The sequence below is a fragment of the Camellia sinensis genome, chromosome 6 (genome assembly GCF_055761805.1).
Source record: "Camellia sinensis isolate YWXY chromosome 6, ASM5576180v1, whole genome shotgun sequence".
NCBI lineage: Eukaryota > Viridiplantae > Streptophyta > Magnoliopsida > Ericales > Theaceae > Camellia > Camellia sinensis.
Genome location: NC_138966.1, coordinates 99508437 through 99529269, shown reverse-complemented (window position 1 = coordinate 99529269; position 20833 = coordinate 99508437). Strand labels below are relative to the sequence as shown.

General features: G+C 43.7%; 1 protein-coding gene across 1 annotated transcript; it reads left to right on the top strand.

Moving 5' to 3' along the window:
* Positions 1–12909: 12909 nt before the first annotated feature.
* Positions 12910–18546, top strand: LOC145793441 (uncharacterized). The gene is made up of 2 exons (XM_082876269.1): positions 12910–17830; positions 18531–18546. The coding sequence occupies exons 1-2, from the start codon at positions 13005–13007 to the stop codon at positions 18544–18546; spliced, it is 4842 nt and encodes a 1613-aa protein (XP_082732395.1). The 5' UTR covers positions 12910–13004.
* The last annotated feature ends 2287 nt before the right edge of the window (positions 18547–20833 follow it).

Genomic DNA, 20833 nt, shown 5'->3' with positions numbered 1-20833 from the left:
CATTTCATATTAAACATTGTAAATGTTTTCATTGTGACATTTTGCTTTCAGGGTCGCTTAAGCGAGGAAACCGTCGCTCGAGCGCAGAATTGTTGCTCCCAGAATCTTGCTGAATTGCAGACATGCTCACTTGAGCGAGGAAAGCCTCGCTCGAGCGTGGAAAGCCTCGCTCGAGCGTGGAATGCAAGTTTCCAGAAGTTCCACTGTAGCGCTGCAAAACTTCTGAAGCTTCTCTTTTTCCGCTTGAGTGAAGAAATTGTCGCTCGAGCAAGGTCTCTTGATTGTGTCTGGTCACTCGAGCGAAGATCGCGATATCAGCTTTTTAAACATAACGATTCTAGATCATTCTCACTCACCAGTTTTTCTATTCTTGATCACTTCCCTCTCCCTCTATGAAACCCTAAATTCCTACCATTCAATACCTCTCCTACCATTGAAATCCACCCGAAATCTCTTGTTAGGGGCGAAATACACTTAAAGATTATAATTATCTACCGATTGGATTGTGGGCTTGCGATAGAACTGTGAAGGAGCTTGGATTTTGGCTTGATATTTGAGGTAGAGATACTTTTATCTTTGTATTTCTTCATTGTTGAAGGGGATTCCATGGCAACGTGTGTGATATGTGAACTAATTTGGGGATTTTATTGGATTAAACAATTATTACATATGTCTAATCTCTTGTTTTATGATTTGTTTGAAATTTCTCAATTCCCTCTCTAAATATGAATGTAAATGTTGTTAAAACTTAGATTGGTGAGAAAAGAGAGAAAACCCCCAAAGTTGATAAAACCCTAAGTTTCTAATTGGATAGAAATTACTTGATATAATGAAATTTTCTTTTGATTCATGGAAATTGATGAATAATGGAGAGATGAAATATGGGTATTGATGTAGTTAAAGAAATGGTGACTTGAATGTTATTGCTCTTTAAGTTTTATGTGATGTTTATCTATGATAATGTTTGATGTTTCATTGTGGGATTGAAATGTAATTAAATGGTTGAGAATGCATGAGTCCATGTGTGAGTTGGTGATGAGTAAGGGTGGTGTTGTGTTGGTACCTGCGCAGGGAGTTTGAAAAGGTGCCCAAATGCCCTGTCAAGGCTTATCGTTGGACGAATGTGGGAAAATATTTTTGGGTGTTCACACAGTCCTGCCGTATAATAGCTGGCGAAAGTGGAAAAATTGATGATTTTCTTAGGGTGCCCACTTCCCACCGTATAGTAGCCGGCAAATGTGGGGGTTGTCTTTAACAAGTAAAGGTTGTTCTCAATTAGACTCATGTAGAGGAAAGTGTGGTTTGATTTTCGTGATTGTAGATACTAAATTATTGTACATGATGATATGAGTTGCATTTGCCACATTATATTATAGTGTTTCATTGTGAATTGTTGACGGTTTCTTGTGAAACCAAACTTTATTATAATGTTTTATCACATAGATGCCATAATCTTGTTCAAAGGATTAGATACCTGGATAAATGTATTCTTACTGGGCATATAGCTCAACCTTAATTTATTTTTCAGTTGTCGATGAAGGTCAACCTCATTGAAGGTTTGGATCAAGCAATAGCTCCATTTTCTTTTGGAGGAATTAATTAAAGTCAAGAGCTTTTGGGTTGTTTTGTATTGATTTTTGGATTTGTAACTGAACCTTCAGAAGTATTTTGTAATATTGTACGCTTACTAGGCTTATGCCTTGTTAAATCATCTAGTTTATTGAACTGAGTCTTGTACTTCGGATATTGTGGGAATGTATTAATAGAATTGTAATCACTCAACCCTTAGTTCAATGAGAAAGATGACCTTTTTGGGATTTCATGATCATGTTATTATTGTATATTTTGGTGTGATTTATTAGGGCGTTACATTCATTTTGAGAAAAATGGGTGAATACCTTGGTGAATCTGGTTAGGGATGTAGTTGTGGTTATGATGGTGACCAATGTATCCTTGGTGAAAGTCTAGAAAACTGTGCGGTTAGGTGCCGAAACTTCCGGTTAGTACCGGTAAAATAGGTTTGGTATTACTTGTATAGCCTACTGACAGACACGTACCTAGAGATTTCTAGTGTTTTCTATCCACTGCCCTGTTTTCTGCTATAAAAGGATTATTTTCATGAATTGATTCATAATCTGGTATTGCATTGTTTTAAGATAGAAAATGAGTTATGTTTGACAAATGGCATGCATGTGCATTCACCTTATAATTTTGCTAAGATTCATATATAGTGTTAGAGTATCTCTACTGGGTTTTGGCTCACCCTATGTGGAAAATAACTTTCAAGTATTGATGATATGCCTCCACCAAGGACGTAAATTGGGAAGACTTGGTCTCTGATTAGGGATTACGGTCGTCTTGTGGAGGCAGTGTCTCATTTAGAGACCATGATTTAGGCGGCAGAGGAGAGGATGAGGGGCTCTAGGTAGAGAAGTTAGGAGGCTCAGGGAGAGACTCGGGACAACAAGGGGCAAAGGGCTACCCCGTAACAGTCCCAGACAGCATAGTTCAGATCCACTCTTCCTATACCAAGTTCTAGTTCAAGGAGAGGTAATTAGGGTGGGATCACTTGCTTTAAGTGTGGTTAGCTGGGCCACAAGTCTTCAGTTTGCCCGCAGTGAGGAGGAAGGCAATAGTCTACACTGTTTTCGGCTCATCCTCAGAGTTAGAGTCAGGGGAGAGGGTAACTGCCTACTTGTTATTAGTGTAGGTAGTTGGGGGCATTTGAGGAGGTTTTGCAGTTAGACAGGCGGCACATTTGGTGTGTTTGGTTCGAGGTAGACACAAAGTCATCAGCCTACCCAGTTAGCACAGGCCTCGAAGGCCACTAAGGGAGCCTCTTCGGCTCAATCAATTTACTAGTCTTATGCTCCGAGGGGTGAGCATGTAGAGTAGAGACCCACAGGGTGTGTGTATGCTGTTACCATGCTAGATCAGTTGCCAGCACCCTCTGTTATGGGAGGTAACTTTTTGTTGTTCAATTCTATTGCCAATGTGTTGATTAATATTGGTGCATCTCATTCTTTCCTTTCGTTTGCATTAGCATCAATTCTGGGATTAGAGGTGGCTCAGTTAGCATCTCCACTCAGGGCAGAGTCACCAGTTGGGGGTAAGGTTGACTTGGACCAAGGATGTCGTGGTTGTAAGATTGAGGTTTCCGGTCACCGACTTCCTTTTGCTTTTGTATTGTTAGACATGTTGGGTTTCGATGCCATCTTAGGCATGGATTGGTTGTCTTCGTATTGTATTGTTATAGATTGTTACCGTCAGAAAGTTATGGTGTGCACCTCGAGTGGTGACTATTTTTATTTTCTGAGGGACCGAGCTAATAGAGTTTTGTGGCCAGTATATGACTCGCGTGGTCGAGGCGAGCTTAGTTGTCTTCTTGCAGTTTTTTTGGATAGTAAGAGTGATGTGATCTAAGTTGAATTGCCGATGGTAGTTTATGAATACCAGGACATCTTTCCTGAAGATCTTACTAGTTTGCCACCCCACCAAGAGATTGAGTTCTCCATTGACTTAGTGCCCGGCACGACACCGATTTCCATGGCACCATATAGATTTGCACTGGCCGAGTTGTATGAATTAAAGATTCAACTCCAAGAGTTGTTGAATCAATTCCAAGAGTTGTTAGATAAAGGCTTCATTCGCCTTGGGGAGCACTGGCTCTCTTTGGTAAGAAGAAGGATTTGTGCATCAATTACTGGAAATTAAATTGGGTAACTATTAAGAACAAGTACCCAGTACCTCGTATAGATGATTTGTTTGACCAGTTAAAAGGGTTTTGCTGCTTTTCTAAGATTGACTTGAGATTAGGTTATCACCTGTTGAGGGTGAAGGAGGAGGATATTTGAAAACGACATTCCGTACTTGGTATGGACACAATGAGTTTTTAGTCACACCTTTTGGGCTAACCAATGCACCGGCTTCGTTCACGAATTTGATGAATTGAATCTTTTGTGAGTTCTTAGACCGTTTTGTAGTTGTCTTTGTTGACAACAACTTGATCTACTCACCCTCCGATGAGAAACACTAGAAACACTTGTGAGTTGTACTTAAGTTGCTTAGAGCCCACCCTTTATATGCTAAATTTGGGAAGTGCGAGTTCTGGTTAAAAGAAGTTAAATTCTTAGGCCATGTACTATCTGGGGAAGAGGTGGCGATAGTCTCTTTTAAGATAGAGACCGTGTAAGATTGAGAATAACCTAAGAATGCCTTTGAGATCTAGAGTTTCTTGGGTTTAGCCGGGTATTATCGTCGTTTTGTAAAAAACTTCTCTAAATTGGCCTCACCATTGACTAGATTGATAAAGAAGAGGGTGGAGTTTGTGTGGAGTAAGACTTATGAAAAGTCATTTCAAGAGCTTAAGGTTAGACTCTCCACTACTCTAGTATTGATTATTCTAGAGAGAGGTTTGGGCTATTCAGTTTATTATGATGTGTCTTGAGAAGGGTTGGATTGTGTATTGATGTAAGAGGGGGAAGTAGTAGTATACAATTCACGGAAGTTGAAAACACATGAGAAAAATTATCTTACTCATGACTTAGAGCTAGCAGCGATGATTTTTGCCTTAAAAATCTGGAGGCATTACTTATATGGTGAAAAGTTTGAAATGTTTTCTGATCATAAGAGTTTAAAGTATTTGTTTTTATAGAAAGATTTGAATTTGAGACAGAGAAGGTGGATAAAGTTCATGCAAGATTATGATTTTGAATTGTACTATCATTCGAGAAAGGCCAATGTAGTGGTCGACACTTTGAGTAGGAAGTTAGTAAGTAGTGTAACTAGTATTGCTATTCGGGAATGGGAGATGCTGGGTGCTATTGGCTAGTTCGACTTGCATCTTAGCAAGTCCATTGAGTTGGCTATTTTGTTCATTGTAGTTTCACAACGTACATTAGTAAGTCGAGTTATAGAAGCACAGTGGGGTGATCACGAAGTAGAGGCTATCCAAGGGAAGATACCTAGTGGAAAGATAGAGGAGGTCTTGAACGTGTGTTCTAACTCTAGTGTGAGGTATTTGAATCGTCTTTTAGTGCTAGAACCTTGTAGGGAGAAGGTACTCTAAGAGTTCCACTATTTATGCCTTGCGGTACACCCGAGAGGCACAAAGATGTACCACGATCTTAACAGCCAGTTTTGGTGGAGAGGGATGAAGAGAGACGTAGCTTTATTTTTTTCGAGGTGCCTTACTTGTCAACAAGTGAAGGCTGAGCACCAGCAACCAGTGGGTTTATTAAAACCTTTACTTATAGTTGAGTGGAAGTGAGAGCATGTCACGATAGAATTTGTTGTGGGTATTCTGAGGACTCAATAGGGTAATGATGTTGTGTAGGTGATAGTCAACCGATTAACTAAATCAACACACTTTGTACTTATGCACAAGAGTGACTCGGTAGATTACATTGCCGACCATTATGTTAGGGACATAGTTCGACTTTATGGGGTCCTTGTGACTATCATTTCGAATAAAGATCCTCGTTTCACGGCTCAATTAAGGCAGAGCCTACAGAATGCCTTAGGCATTAGATTGACGTTTAACACCGCTTATTATCCTCAAATTGACGGGTAATCTAAGTGAACCATTCTGATCTTAGAGGACATGCTTCGAGGTTGTGTTTTGGATTTTAAGGGGCCGTGGGAAAGGCATTTACCGTTAGTGGAGTTTGCTTATAACAACAGCTTTCAGATTGGTATGGCATTGTTTGAGGCCTTGTATGATTGACCATGTACATCTCTAATATGTTGGACCGAGGTGGGTGACACACCTATGTTAGGTCTTGAATTAGTCCGAAAAATGACGGAGAAGGTTGCGCTTATTCGTACGAGGTTGGTTTCGACTTAGAGTCGCGAGAAGAGATATGTCGATTGTAGGAGGAGACCTTTGTCCTTTGAGGTAGGAGATTACGTGTTTCTAAAAATATCACCAAGACGGGGTTTAATGAGAATCAGGAAGAGCGAAAAATTATCTCCTACATTTATTGGGCCTTTTGAGATTCTAGAGCGGATTGGGGAGGTAGCTTATCGTTTGACCTTGCCACCCTAACTTTCCGGAGTTCATGACATGTTTCATATTTGTATACTCTAGAAATATGAGCCTGATCCTTCATGCATGTTGGATTGGACCGAGTTAGAGGTAGATGGGGATGCCACGTATGAGGAGAGAACAGTACGATTTTTAGACTCTCGGGACCAAGTCTTTCGAGACAAGATTATTCCATTGGTTAAGGTGTTGTGACGACACCACGGGGTTGAGGAGGTAACTTGGGAGCGTAAGCCAAAAATTCACAAGAAGTATTCAGATCTATTTGTTGATACTTGAGACTTGTGTTAAAAATCTTATATATGTTATAATATATATAAACATTGTATATGTTTTGGGGAATTGAACTGTAATAGTTGGTGTTGAAAAACGCAGTGTATCTTTGTTACAAGTCTGAATGATATATAATTTGTTTTACTTTCAATGAATGTTAGTGATTTTAAATTTCGGGGATGAAATTCCTTAAGAGGGGAAGATTATAACGATTCTAGTTTAGACTCGACCTATTTCTTGCTTTTGAATCGAAGAATCCATGTACTTAACTGTTGTTCATCTCGTTTCTATCTTGTTGCTTGTTGAGTTTGGCTATTAGAAGTTTTGGTTGTGTTTAAAACATGTTAGGAAGTTAGTTTTTCAATGAGTTGTTGCCCAGATTTTTACCGGTTCACTCGAGCAATTTTTCTTGCACTCGAGCAGTCTTTTACAGTCTGCAAAATTACTAAAAGCGTGACAACTTTGCTTGAGCGGTCCTTCTTAGGCTCAAGCGGTATTACTTATTGTATCTGTCACTTAAGCAGTGTTTTGGTCGCTCAAGCGGTCTGCGCGTATATCGATCTGAAAAAGGGCATTTTGAGTCACTTTTTCATCTCATTCTCTCTCTAAACATTTCAAAACCCTAAAACCTTTATACGCTCGCTCTAGCTCTTACTTCCAGCTCCAATTTGTGAAAGAACATGAAAATGATGTTGGGTTTGTAAGATTGAAATAATGTTGATGATGATGGTGGAGTTGGATATGTAGTATCATTCTCGTTATAAAAGGATAGAATTATATATTTTGATTGGAAACTATTTATGTATAGAAATACTTGTTTTAGGCTATCAGTGGAGGATAGTCTTGATTGTTGTAGACATTATATGAGGATTAGGTTAAATTGAAACTAATTTATCATAAATTGTGCATTAAACATCATTTCATATTGAACATTGAAAATGTATTGATTTTGAAAAAAATAGGTGAATACATTGGTGAATCTAGTTAGGGGTATGGTTGTGGTTATGATGTTGACCTGTGTGTCCTTGGTGAAAGTCCAGAAACATGTACAGTTAGGTGTCAATCCTTCCGGTTAATACCGGTAAAATGGCTTTGGTAGTGTTTGTATAGCCTACTGGCAGACACGTAACTAGAGATTCCTAGTGTTTTGTATCCACTTCTTTGTTTTCCACTATAAAAGAATTATTTTCATGAATTAAATCATAATCTGGCATTGTATTGTTTAAGATCGAAAACGAGGAACGTTTGACAAATGACATGCATATGGATTCTCCTTAAAATTTTGCTAAGATTCATATATAGTGTTAGAGTATCTCTACTGGGCTTTAGCTTACCTATATGGAAAATAACTTTTAGGTGTTGATGATATGCTTCTACCAAAGACGTAGCTTAAGAGGACTTGGAGTTAACAGCTTCATTTTTGTGTGTGTGTGTGTGTGTATGTGCGCGTTTATTGATGTAATTGTTTTTGTTTAAGCCTCGGGTTTTATCTGTATTGAGTTAAACTTATTTTATTGTACCCAAGTATCGACTTGGAAAGTTGTAGCCACTAGGGCATATAATTCTTTGGTTTTACTTTTTATTTAATTTATATATTTGTATCATAGGCTATAAATTCAGGATCTAGGTTTATGAATGTATATCGCATATGTCATCTTTTATATTGATCAAGGCTATGAATGGAATAGAAGTTATAATGTTATTAATCAATTGTACGTAATGTTATGAGATGGATTATTGTTATTTATTTTAGGGCGTTATAGCCGACGGGTTGGCCAAGTTGGGCGCAGAACAAAATGAATCGTTGGTTGTCATGGATGACCTTCCAAATGAAATTTGCAGACAAGTTATAGCTGATATGTTTGGGCAAAGCCACTTCAAATAGGGTCCTAGCACTACGCCAAAACAGGGCATTAACGGCGGTTTTTTTAACGGCGGTAACGAAAACCGCCATTAAAGGTACTATTAACGGCGGTAACGAAAACCGCCGTTAATGTATCATTAACGGCGGTTTTGTTACCGCCGTTAAAAAACCGCCACTAAAAGTGTCTTTAACGACGGTAATGAAACACACTTTTAACGGCGGTAATGAAACCGCCGTTAATGCCCATTTTTAACGGCGGTAACAAAACCGCCGCTAATGCCCAATCATTACCGCCGTTAATGACGGCGGTCTTTGCCGGCGGAGCTCCGGCGAAACTCCGGCGTGCTCCGGCGAACTCTGGCGAAACCATCTACAATAAAGTAAAAGTAATGTTTAAATATTTATTTAGGAAATATATTTCATGAAGAGTGGCTATGGCAGAGTGGTTGGTGTTGGTGGATGAGAGGTCTTGGGTTCAAAACTTGGGGAGTGCAAGAAGAAAGAATTATTTTTTAAAAAATTTGAACCTATTTACGGCGGTAAAAAACCACCGTTTTTGGTCCTATATTACCGCCGTTTTTGGTCGACTTTTAATGACGGTAATTTGCCTTTTTACGACGGTTTCACTTTTTCCGACACACGCATAAACGGCGGTAACGAAACCGCCGTTAATACCGCCGTTAAAGGCTTTAACGACGGTTTTACAGCCTTTAACGGCGGTAAAAAACCGCCGCTAAAGCCCAATTTTGACGTAGTATAGTCGCCTTTAGTTTTCTTTATTTTCTATTTGTGTCTTTCTTTCCATTCGGATGTACCAAAAAAGAACATCAATTTTATTTTTTTTTAGGAAAATTACAAATTAGTTGTGGTTTCTCAAAATAATTACATATTCATGGAAAAGTTTATGACTTTACTAATTAAAATATTTAAAATTTACTATTAATTTAATTTTTTTTCTTCCAAACATACACTACTTCTTCTTCTTCTTCTTCTTCTTCTTCTTCTTCTTCTTCTTCTTCTTCTTCTTCTTCTTCTTCTTCTTCTTCTTCTTCTTCTTCTTCTTCTTCTTCTTCTTCTTCTTCTTCTTCTTCAGGGTAGCATGTTCTCATTTCTTTGGAAAGAAGGGGTAAATTTGTGATTCAAACTTGTGTACCTTATTTCAAAAGGGAAGAAAACTGTCCTAGAGTGCCACAAACAGGGAGTCACACTAGATAGGGACTGGACAGGACTCCCTGGGCTGTGCTCCTTTTAATGTCAATGAGTACTTTCTTTTTTTGCTTTTTCTTTTTTTAAATGTCTGTGTCATCACTGCAATAATGCTTTCTAGTCGAGAAGGCATATCACATTAAGGACTACTATGCCCTATACATTGAACAATTTTTTTTTGTTGTTGTTGTGGGTTTTAATGCGTGGGCTTGAAGCTCATTTAGAATTCCCCTACCCTACTTGGTTGGGATTGATTAATGGTTTTAATTGACCGATGGTGGGGGAAAAAATTATTGATGAAATGGGTGTTTGGCAAAGGTTTTTTTTGAGCTTTTTGGGCTAAAATCTATAAAATGATAAAATAGATTAAAATAGTCAATAAGACAAAATGTCATATCAAATCTATAATCATTTCACTTTTTCTCTCACAAATATCACATCCAAGTATAAAAAAATTCAATTATATTCCTAAACACAAAAATTTTAGTCTACTAAAATAGCCAAAAACTAAAATAACCTACTAAAATAGTAACTTTCCAAACACCTACATTAACTAATAATCTTATGATAGCAAAGCGGTTCTTCATTAGTTTTAAATTATTATGTGACATTAATTATATAATACTCGTAGTTAATGATATTGACTCACTTTTTTTAGATAATTGAAAGACAATCGACGATCTCCCACCTAGTTTGTTTTGCAATTTCTCATTTGTTAACAGCACCACGTAACAATGTCAAATGGTTCTTTACAATTATCTTTTAAAAGAGAAAATATATACTTTACTTGTTAATGATGATGAGAACTCAACAGAGAAGATAATCAAAACTACCATATATCGAAGATCTCCGATAGAAAATACTATTGTTGGTCAACCAGAAGTACTTCGACATCCAAGTCAGTCTTCCATTATTAGAGAGTTTTCAATATAGAGAGGATGAGTGATAAATAATGTCCCTTTTAATGTAAAAACATATATAATAGAGTGTTTCTTGGTATCCGAGAGTATCTAGATACTTCAAAGGATATTATTAAGAATTTTCCATTTTAAAAGTAAATAGATTATTTTTTTTGGCAATATTTACCATTTCTTTTCAAATCAGAATTCACAAGATGCCTACATTCGATCATTATTTTATTTTTTTTTATTATGATGAGTCTTAAATGGAATTTTGGTATGGATATGTATAAAAGATGAAAAGATGAATGAAATTCATCTTGTATAATCAATCAGTCTACCTCATGCATATAATCTCAGGGAACTGGATGTAAACGACCACTTTCAATGCCTAAACTGACTTGTTAAATTTGCAAAATTTGCTTTTAGAAAATGTCAAAAATATACGAATTAAATTTAATTTTTGTTGACTTATTTTAACCGTGGTACTACATGCACCAATTAATATATCAATTAGTGTATCAACACATGTTATAATGTTGTCATTTCAAAATTATACAAACTATAAAGACTCGAAACCTCTAATATTATATTACATTATCCGTTAATTTATTAATTGATTATCAATTTATGCCTATAGCTTTATTCATAAATCAATAAACTAATTTTTTAGGTAAGTACCAAATGATTGCCAGTACAAAGACCTCACTAAACTCTCAAAAATGGTATTGACTATTCATATGAATGAAGTGGGTGGGTTGGAACATTAATGCCATAAAGGGGAATAGTTTGAGGAATTGCTTAATTTGCTCAAGGCCACTAGAGGGGGAGTAGCATGGACTTTCTTTGCCTGCACAAAAATTTGCAGCCTTAAAAAGGACATTCATTGTTGGGTGTGTTTGTTGATGGAACCATGGGTGGGTCACTCATATTATGAGAGAGAGAAGGTACAGTAACCATGACCACACCATGATGTACCTTCCAGCTATTTTTGGCTATGCCAATTTTTTATTTTTTATTTTTCTTCCCTAAACGAGAGAGATGACATTTTGCGAAAATGTGAGATTATTAGTTGGCCATATTTGGTAAGATTGAATGATATTATGTTAGAGATTTAAAATAAATTATTGTTGTTTATGCTCTAATATTGTAATAATAGATTGTTGAGATTAAATTTATAAAATTACGTAAAAAAATTTATTATAAAAGATGACTTTGTTACTTTTTGTAAAATGAGGATATTAATGTTTTTTTACCTCCAATCTCATGGAATTGGATTGTAAATTCCTTCTCCCCAAACACTATTCACTTTTGTCAAAAGGACAATATTAATAACTTACAAAAATCATATTATTCATGCGTAACTGGCTATTTGTATACCCATCTATTTACTTATATATCCACTGTCCCGGGTCTACCTATCCCATCTGTTTACTTATCATTTTTTATCCCCAATATTTAGATTGTGACATTTAGTCCCAAAATATAAAATATATTTTAATTTGGTACTCTAGCCTAATTTAATCTCTGCCATCTGTTTTCATCTGAACCAAAGGTTAAAGTATATAAAATATAAATACACATAAGCAAGAACTAAAGAAGAAAAAAAAAAAGGCTAAAAAAATGATTTTTCATAAAAAAAATATCATCCAATATGTATATATATTTTGGTAAATAAAGATATATATATATATATATATATATAACTCATATCAAGAATAGGAGTTTAGGGTAAACAACCCCTAGCATCATTAAAGAGTGTGTTGAGATACATGAAGGAGAAAAAAGGGTAAACAAAGAGCAGTAATGTTACAGATCTAAATAAAAAAATTCAAAAATTATTCAGAATTTTATACTCCAATGACTCAGATTCATTTTATATATAGATCCCACACTTCATTAATCTAATTTTCACTGCACATACTTATTTCTGGATAATTTTGGATGTCAAATTTCTGCGATCCTAATTTTTCTGAACAAAAAAGCCTTTAGTAATGTTGCTTCCTTGGTTAGTGACATGGATAGGCCCACAAGGCATACGGCCCACGGCAAACCGCCCCGAACCCATCGCTTGGGGCCAATGGCACAACCCGGTTGACAAGGCCCAGAACAGCTGGAGGCCACCTAGACATGAAGGGCCAACGGCATTTAGGCACACGGCAGGTGGGACACGGGCCACATCAGCAGACAAAGATCTGCAGAGTTATTATCACAACACATCACCATTAATGCGACCCATCACAACATTTATTACAACAGCACTCCCCGCCGGAACAGAGCCTCCATCACCCTAAACAAGATGAGCTATGGCACAGGCTTTCGGCGAAAAAAGCACGTCACAGGAGACAGGAAAAATGATGACAAAAGAATATAAGCAAGGATAAGAGGAAAGAAAAAGGTGAAGTTATCTCTCTCTTGATCTCTCGATATACAGTTTTTCATACTCTGCTCTACTAATTCTTGCACCGGAGGGTTCACTGGGGGACTACCCCGTTCCCCCCCCCCCCCGAACTTGCATGCAGGTCATCTGACGGAGTCTCCTTCTTGAGCCGGAGCCTGAAGAGCCTGGGCCGGTCCGACCCATCCACCCGGGAACCGATACCTCATCAGCTGGCGCCGTCTGTGGGAAGGTACTGGTTTATTCGCGCGGTAGTTGTGTTCACTACCGCCGGAGCCCTCCCTTCTCACTATCACCTCTCCTTTTTGCCCATCTAGGTGTATGGTCACGACTAGGTCCATGGCTTCTCACCACAACGCCTCCGGTCACCAAACAGACCCCTCCCACCCAATCAATCCACCACAATACATCATCGAGCTCACCAACAGCATTAACCGCATGGCCGAGCAAAACCAGGCCCTGATCAATGCGTTACTCCAAACAAACCCCCCCGTTCCACCTCCAAACGTTCCACCCAACCAAGGAACAGCCCCAGACCATCTCGCTCCACAGCCCCCTCCACCTAACCCAGAAGGTTCGCAGCACCTTCCTCCCCAACATGAAAACATACCACCTCCACGCCCGCCGGTTGCAGTACTGCCTCCTGAGGGGGAAGCTAGCAGCGTCCAGCCTCCATTGGCCGACCATGGCGACAACACCCCCCTCTGGGACGCTGAAATCCGAGCTATGAAACTCCAACTACAAGGGGTCATGCAGAACATCCAGCACAAGCCCTCGGCCACCGCCAACTCACCTTTTGTTGCCTCCATCCGCGACAAACCATTGCCTGCCAAGTTCAAGATGCCTACCATTGACTCCTTCGATGGCACGACGGACCCAGTCGACCATCTGGAAACCTACCGCACCCTCATGGTCCTCCATGCCTTCCCTGATGAGATCATGTGCCGAGCTTTTCCAGTGACACTAAAGGGATCAGCTCGGCTGTGGTTTAGCCAGCTACCGGCGGAATCCGTCTCCGCCTTTCAACACCTCAGTGACTCCTTCCTGAGCCATTTTATTGGAGCCCAGCGTCAGAGGCGCCCGGCCACCCAGCTCCTTAACATTCGTCAGACCGAGGGGGAGTCGCTCCGCAGCTTTGTCACCCGTTTCAATACCGAAGCCCTTCAAGTAGCGGAAAATGACGACAAGGTCATCCTCACCGCCTTTATGGCCGGCCTGCGGTCGTCTGACTTCCTCTTCTCCCTCTCCAAAAACCCCCCAACCACCATGGCAGCCCTACTGTCCAAAGCTCAGAAATACATGAATGCAGAAGATTCCCTGGCCGCTCGACAAGAGCCGACCCCTAAAAATCCGACTCCCAGAGAGAAGAGGAAAGACTCCGAGCCCAGAACCGCCCAGTATAATGACCGCCCCCCCCGAACTGACCGATCGATTCCGACCCGACCGCCCGGTCGGTTCGAGCGGTACACCCCTCTCAACTCCCCTATGGATCACGTCCTCAACCAGATCCAGCGGGACTACCCCCTCAAATGGCCCCTACCGTCCCGAAACCCTTCCACCCGGAAAGATCAGTCCAAATACTGCCGTTTCCACCAAGACCATGGCCATACCACCGATGAGTGCATTAACCTCAAAGACCAGATCGAGACCTTCATCCGCCAGGGCCGTCTCAGCCGATTCACAGACCCCCGTCCCCCACAGAGACAAAGAACTGACCATCCCAGGAACAATCGCCGACGCACACCGCCCCGCAATCCAGCCCCACCAAACGAAGGCCACGATCGCCCCCCACCACAGCCTCGGCCTCCGGGCAATCCCCCCCCACCAGTCGGCGAAATTAGAGTCATTTCAGGAGGCCTTGCTTGCGGGGGGCCATCCCGCTCAGCCCAGAAGGCAGAACTCAGAAAAATCAGACAAGGCTCAGACAAAGCAGTAATGACGGTGGACCGACCTCCCAAACAGTCAAAACAATGGATCGAACCCATCACCTTCACCGATACCGACTGTGCCGGAGTCCGTTACCCACATGATGACCCCCTTGTCATTTCCGCCATCCTCTCCAACTACAAAGTCAGACGAGTCCTCATAGACAACGGCAGCTCTTCAGACATCATCTTCCTCAATTGCTTCTGCCAACTCAAGGTTGGGGAAGAGAGCCTGTCCCCTCTCCAAACCCCTCTGGTCGGCTTCACCGGAGACCGAGTGACCTCCATCGGCTCCATCGATCTGCCTATCACCATCGGTGAGCACCCGCGGCAGACCACTAAGCTGCTCACCTTCCTCGTGGTCGACTGCCCCTCCGCTTACAACATCATCCTTGGCCGCACAGCCCTAAATACCTTCCAAGCCATCACTTCCACATACCATCGGGCCATGAAATTTTCCACCGACCTCGGCGTCGGAACCGTCAAAGGCGAACAAACCACAGCCAGGGAGTGTTATGTCGCCTCACTCAAAGAAGTCAAGCTAAAAGAGGCCATGATCATCGAAGGGCTTGACGTCCGAGACGAGGACGAGCTGGTCAGAGGTGAACCTGTAGAGGAACTTGTTGAAGTCAACATTGATCCCACCAATCCAATCAGAACCGCCAAGATCGGCAGCCAATTACCCGCTCAAGCCAAGGCCGACCTTACTGCCCTCTTAACCGAGCACAGAGATGTATTCGCCTGGACTCATTCTGACATGCCAGGCATCGACCCCTCCTTCATAACCCATCGCCTTAGCATCGAACCCCATTTTCGACCCCACCGCCAGAAGCAGCGCATCTTCCATCCGGAGCGCAACACCCTTATAGCCGCCGAAGTTAACAAACTCCTCGAAGCCCAATTCATCAGAAATGTGGACTATCCTAGGTGGTTGTCCAATGTGGTCCTCGTCCGAAAACACAATGGCAAATGGCGGCTCTGTGTCGACTACTCTGACTTGAACCGAGCATGTCCTAAAGACAGTTACCCCCTCCCTCGCATAGATCTGCTGGTCGACGCCACCGCCGGTCATCAAATGCTCAGCTTCATGGATGCCTTCTCTGGGTACAACCAAATCCTAATGCACACATCCGACCAGGAGGACACATCATTTATTACCGACCGAGGTACTTACCATTACCGGGTAATGCCGTTCGGATTGAAGAATGCTGGGGCCACTTATCAGCGGCTGGTTAACACCATTTTCCATCACCAAATAGGCCGGAATATGGAAGTCTACGTCGACGACATGCTAGTCAAAAGCAAATACTCCTCCGACCACCTCACTGATTTACGAGAAACCTTCACCACCCTGCGCAAGTACCAGATGAAGCTCAACCCAGAGAAGTGCGCGTTCGGCGTAGGATCTGGCAAATTTTTGGGTTTTATGGTCAGCCAACGCGGCATCGAAGCTAACCCTGAGAAGATCAAAGCCTTGGTCGAGATGCAGTCACCTCGGACGGTCAAAGAAGTTCAGAGGCTCACCGGCCGAGTGGCGGCCCTTAACCGCTTCATCTCCCGCGCGACAGATAAGTGCTTGCCCTTCTTCAAAGTCCTTCGGCAGACCTTTGAATGGACAACTGAGTCCGAAGAGGCCTTCCAACAGTTAAAGCAATGCATGGCTAACCCCCCCCTTCTCTCTCAAGCAATCACGGGTGAGCCTCTCTTTCTCTACCTAGCAGTATCAGAAACCGCAGTCAGTGCGGCTCTCCTCCGAGAAGATGGCTCAGTCCAACGACCGGTCTATTACATTAGCCGAGCCCTCAGGGGCGCGGAGCAGAACTACCCCTTGCTGGAAAAACTATCCCTGGCCTTGGTCATTGCCTCTAGACGACTCCGCCCATACTTCCAAGCCCACTCCATAGTGGTCCTCACCGACCAGCCCCTGAAGAAGGTCATGCAGCAACCGGAACTCTCAGGCAGATTGATGCAGTGGTCAGTAGAACTCAGCCAGTTTGACATCTCTTACCGCCCTCGGACAGCAATCAAAGGGCAAGCTATAGCTGATTTCATCATGGAATTCACTAAACCGACCCCGACCACCACACCCCCGCCCTTACCAACTCCAACAGAGCCAGAAGATCCTCATTCCTGGACTCTCAATGTTGATGGGTCGTCCCGAAGAGAAGGAAGCGGTGCCGGCATCATCCTCACCTCTCCTGAGGGCGGTCACTTCAAATGTGCCCTCCGTTTCCTGTTTGAAGCAAGCAACAATGAAGCCGAGTATGAGGCATTAATAGCAGGACTCCGCCTCGCCAAGGACATAGGGGTCAGCCACCTCCGAGTTTTCAGCGACTCCCAACTCGTCGTCGGTCAAATGACGGGGGACTTTGACGCCAAGGACGATACGATGCGAGCCTACAGAGACCTGGCACTCCCCCTTGCTCGCCTCTTCAATACCTTCCACATCAGACATATTCCTCGGGCAGACAACTCCAAAGCAGACGAGATGGCTCAGTTGGCTTCAGCTGACCATCCTACTCTCAGCCATGATGTCCGCATAGAATACCTACACCACCCAGCCGTTTCACCGAGTCTACAAGCTATACAATACATTCATAATGAACCTATCCCATGGGCATCCGACATCCTCCTATTCCTGACCACAGGAGCACTCCCAGAGGACCAGCAGCAGGCTTCCAAAGTCCGATCCCAAGCGTCCAATTACGTCATTATCGACGACATATTGTACAAACGCGGTTTCTCCCGGCCATACCTACGCTGCCTCAATCCAGCGCAAGCAACTTACGTAATGCAGGAGATCCATGAGGGGATTTGTGGCAATCACTCAGGAGGCAGATCCCTTGCCCAGAAGGTACTCCGTACTGGGTATTTTTGGCCAACACTCAGTCAGGATACGACTGATTTCGTGCTCAAATGCGACAAATGCCAACGCTTCGCCAACATCCCTCATGCTCCTCCTACAGAGTTAATCACACTCTGCAGTCCTTATCCGTTTGCCAAATGGGGGATTGACCTGGTCGGTCCCCTTCCCACCGGTCGAGGTCAGACCAAATTCGCAATCGTTGCCATCGATTACTTCACCAAGTGGGTCGAAGCTGAACCCCTTGCCACAATCACCGAGCGGAACACAACCAGGTTTATCTGGCAATCGATCATTTGCCGATTTGGCATCCCTCAAGCCATCATCTCTGACAATGGCAAACAATTCGATAACGCGAGGTACAGAAAATTTTGTGCAGATCTCCAGATCCAACCGTGCTTCTCCTCCCCCGGTCACCCCCAGGCAAACGGCCAAGTTGAAGTCACCAACCGTTCCCTTCTCAAAATCATCAAAACCAAGCTCGAAGCTGCTAAAGGCCTTTGGGCCGAGGAACTGCCCAATGTACTCTGGGCTTACCGAACCACAGCTCGCACCCCCACCGGCGAAATCCCTTTTCGCTTAACATATGGCACTGAGGCGGTTATCCCGGTAGAGGTCGGCCTCCCCACTCCTAGGGTTTTACATCCGGATCTGGCCTCAGCCGAAGAGCTCCATCGAACACACCTCGATCTAGTCGAAGAGCTCAGAGAAACCGCCGCTGTCAGATTGGCTTCTTACCAGCAGAAAATGAGAACACACTACAACCGCCGAGTCCGACCTCGAGAGTTCTCTGTGGGGGATCTTGTCTTACGAGAAGTGACTCTCGCCACAAAGAATCCAGCCGAGGGCAAACTGGCAGCCAAATGGGAGGGCCCCTACATCGTCAAAGCCCGACCACGACCAGGCACTTACCGACTCCAAGACATGGAAGGCCGAGACCTGCCCCATCCCTGGAATGCAGAACATTTGAAGCGTTACTTTCAATAAGTTCATATTTTCGTATTACCAATATTGTTGTATTCCCCTTTTCTTTATATATAACGCAAATTCCGATTGCAGATCTACACTTTCATAATTCAAATGTTTGTATGACGATCCCATAACATTGCCACCGACAGCAATTCAAAAGCCTCGACCAGTCCGAACACTTCAAAGCCTCGGCCAGACCGAGCACTCGAAGCCTCGGCCAGACCGAGCACTCAAAGCCTCGGCCAGTCCGAGCACTTCAAAGCCTCGACCAGTCCGAGCACTTCAAAGCCTCGGCCAGACCGAGCACTCAAAAGCCTCGGCCAGACCGAGCACTCGAAGCCTCGGCCAGACCGAGCACTCAAAGCCTCGGCCAGTCCGAGCACTTCAAAGCCTCGACCAGACCGAGCACTCAAAAGCCTCGGCCAGACCGAGCACTTCAAGGCCTCGGCCAGACCAAGCACTTCAAAGCCTCGACCAGACCGAGCACTCAAAAGCCTCGGCCAGACCGAGCACTTCAAGGCCTCGGCCAGACCAAGCACTTCAAAGCCTCGACCAGACCGAGCACTCAAAAGCCTCGGCCAGACCGAGCACTTCAAGGCCTCGGCCAGACCAAGCACTTCAAAGCCCCAGCTAGACTGAACACTCGACCGAGCACTCCAAAACCAAACAAGGCTACATTTTTCACACTTGGTCACATTTTCAAACTTCCCCATAACACTTACTTACTCTCACTTTCATGTTTACACTCTCACTCGTCCGTTTCCAAACCTCCTCATAACACTTACATTTTTCACATTCACTTTCAAATTTACCCTTAACTGTCTAGCTACTACTTGTAACTTACCCTTTATCCTCATTTGTGGACTTTTACTGCACAAAATTTCTTACTCATTTTTACTGCACAAGGTTTTTATTCATTTTTGCTGCACAAACAGTCAGCTGCCAACAGACACAAAATAACATTCGTACACAAATTCATCTTAACCAAACCCTTCATTTATTTATTCATTCACTCATCGAATTACAATGTAAAAAAAATAAATAAATAAATAAAAAAACAATGAACAAAAATTACAATGTATACACTTAACCAAACCCCACAAAGCACGCCCAGCCCTTCTTCTCCTTGGCTACTCTTCCTCGCTGGATGCTAGATCCTCTTCTTCAACGCCTTCGTCCAGGGGGGTCTGGGCCACATCATCCTCGCCTATTGTCACACTACTCAGGTCCAAGTCTGGAAACAGCTCATCAGCTCTACGCTTGAACATTTTCCAACCGCTGTCCCAGTACTCGGCCATTTCATGCTTATAGAAGTCGGACTGCTTGAAGCTTTCAATCACCTCTGATTCTGTCCTACCTCCAGCAGTCTTCCTTGACGGGCCCACCTCCCCAGGCTCTTGACCAGCCAGACTCCTGGCGACAGCAGCATCCACCACCATTTGAAATTCGGAGGACCCTTTATACTGCTCCACTGCTGCGACGCATAGATCAGGGTAGGCCGCCTTTTCAGACGCCGCCTTCGCCCTCTCCTCGTCCAACTCCCTTTGCAGAGCCACCCTTCCAGCAGCTGCCGTCGCCCTCTCCTCTTCCATCCCCTTCCTCAGACTCTCTAGCTCCGCCGCCATCTTCGCCTTCTCCCTCTCCCATTCCCTCAGAAGCCTCCCCTTGTCCTCCTCTGCTCTGGTGCGCTCCTCCCCCAGCTCCTTCAGCAGGTCTCCAATTCTGGAGTCCGCTTCATCCTTCTGCCTGACCAGCTCTTCATTGCTGGTCATAGCCTCCTCGTGCCTCTCGACCGCCACCGCGCAGGCCTTCTCGGACTCTTCCAACTTTTTCTGCTCACCAGCCAGTTGGAACTCCAGCGACACAACCTTACGGCGTGTGTCCTCCAGTTCCAACTTAACTGCTGGCAGGTCGGCATAGGCAGTCTCCCAGTAGGCACTGTCCTTCCTCAACTTGGCCAGCTGGGCTCTGGCCTCCTCAGCCTTCAACTTGGCGGCCCCAACTTTCCTGAGAAGAGCCCCCGCCAAGGTAGTCACCTCCATTTGGGCGGAGCATAACCCCCTCAGCAGGTCGGCCTCACCATACCCAGATGCCGCGCGCAGAGCTCCTTCGTCCACAATCTTCACCAGGCGGTCGGCTCCCGCCCTGGCTGGGCCTTCTTCTCCCTCCATCCTCCCAGCTACCGCGCGCGCATGATAAATAGCCGTGGCCACACGAACCCCCCCTTCCTGGGGGTCGGGCCTCCTTTGAACCTGTTCCCTCCCACTCAGCGCCGCCTCCCCCACCCCAGCCTCCACTTGTACTGGTGGACCCACCTCCACAACCTCCACCGTTGGGATGATCTCCACTTCCTCTGGGGCGTCCTTTGCCGCAGGGACCTCTGCATCCGTTGG

Excerpts from the sequence above, each read along its gene's own strand:
- LOC145793441 (XM_082876269.1), top strand. The coding sequence starts at position 13,005 with ATGGTCACGACTAGGTCCATGGCTTCTCACCACAACGCCTCCGGTCAC.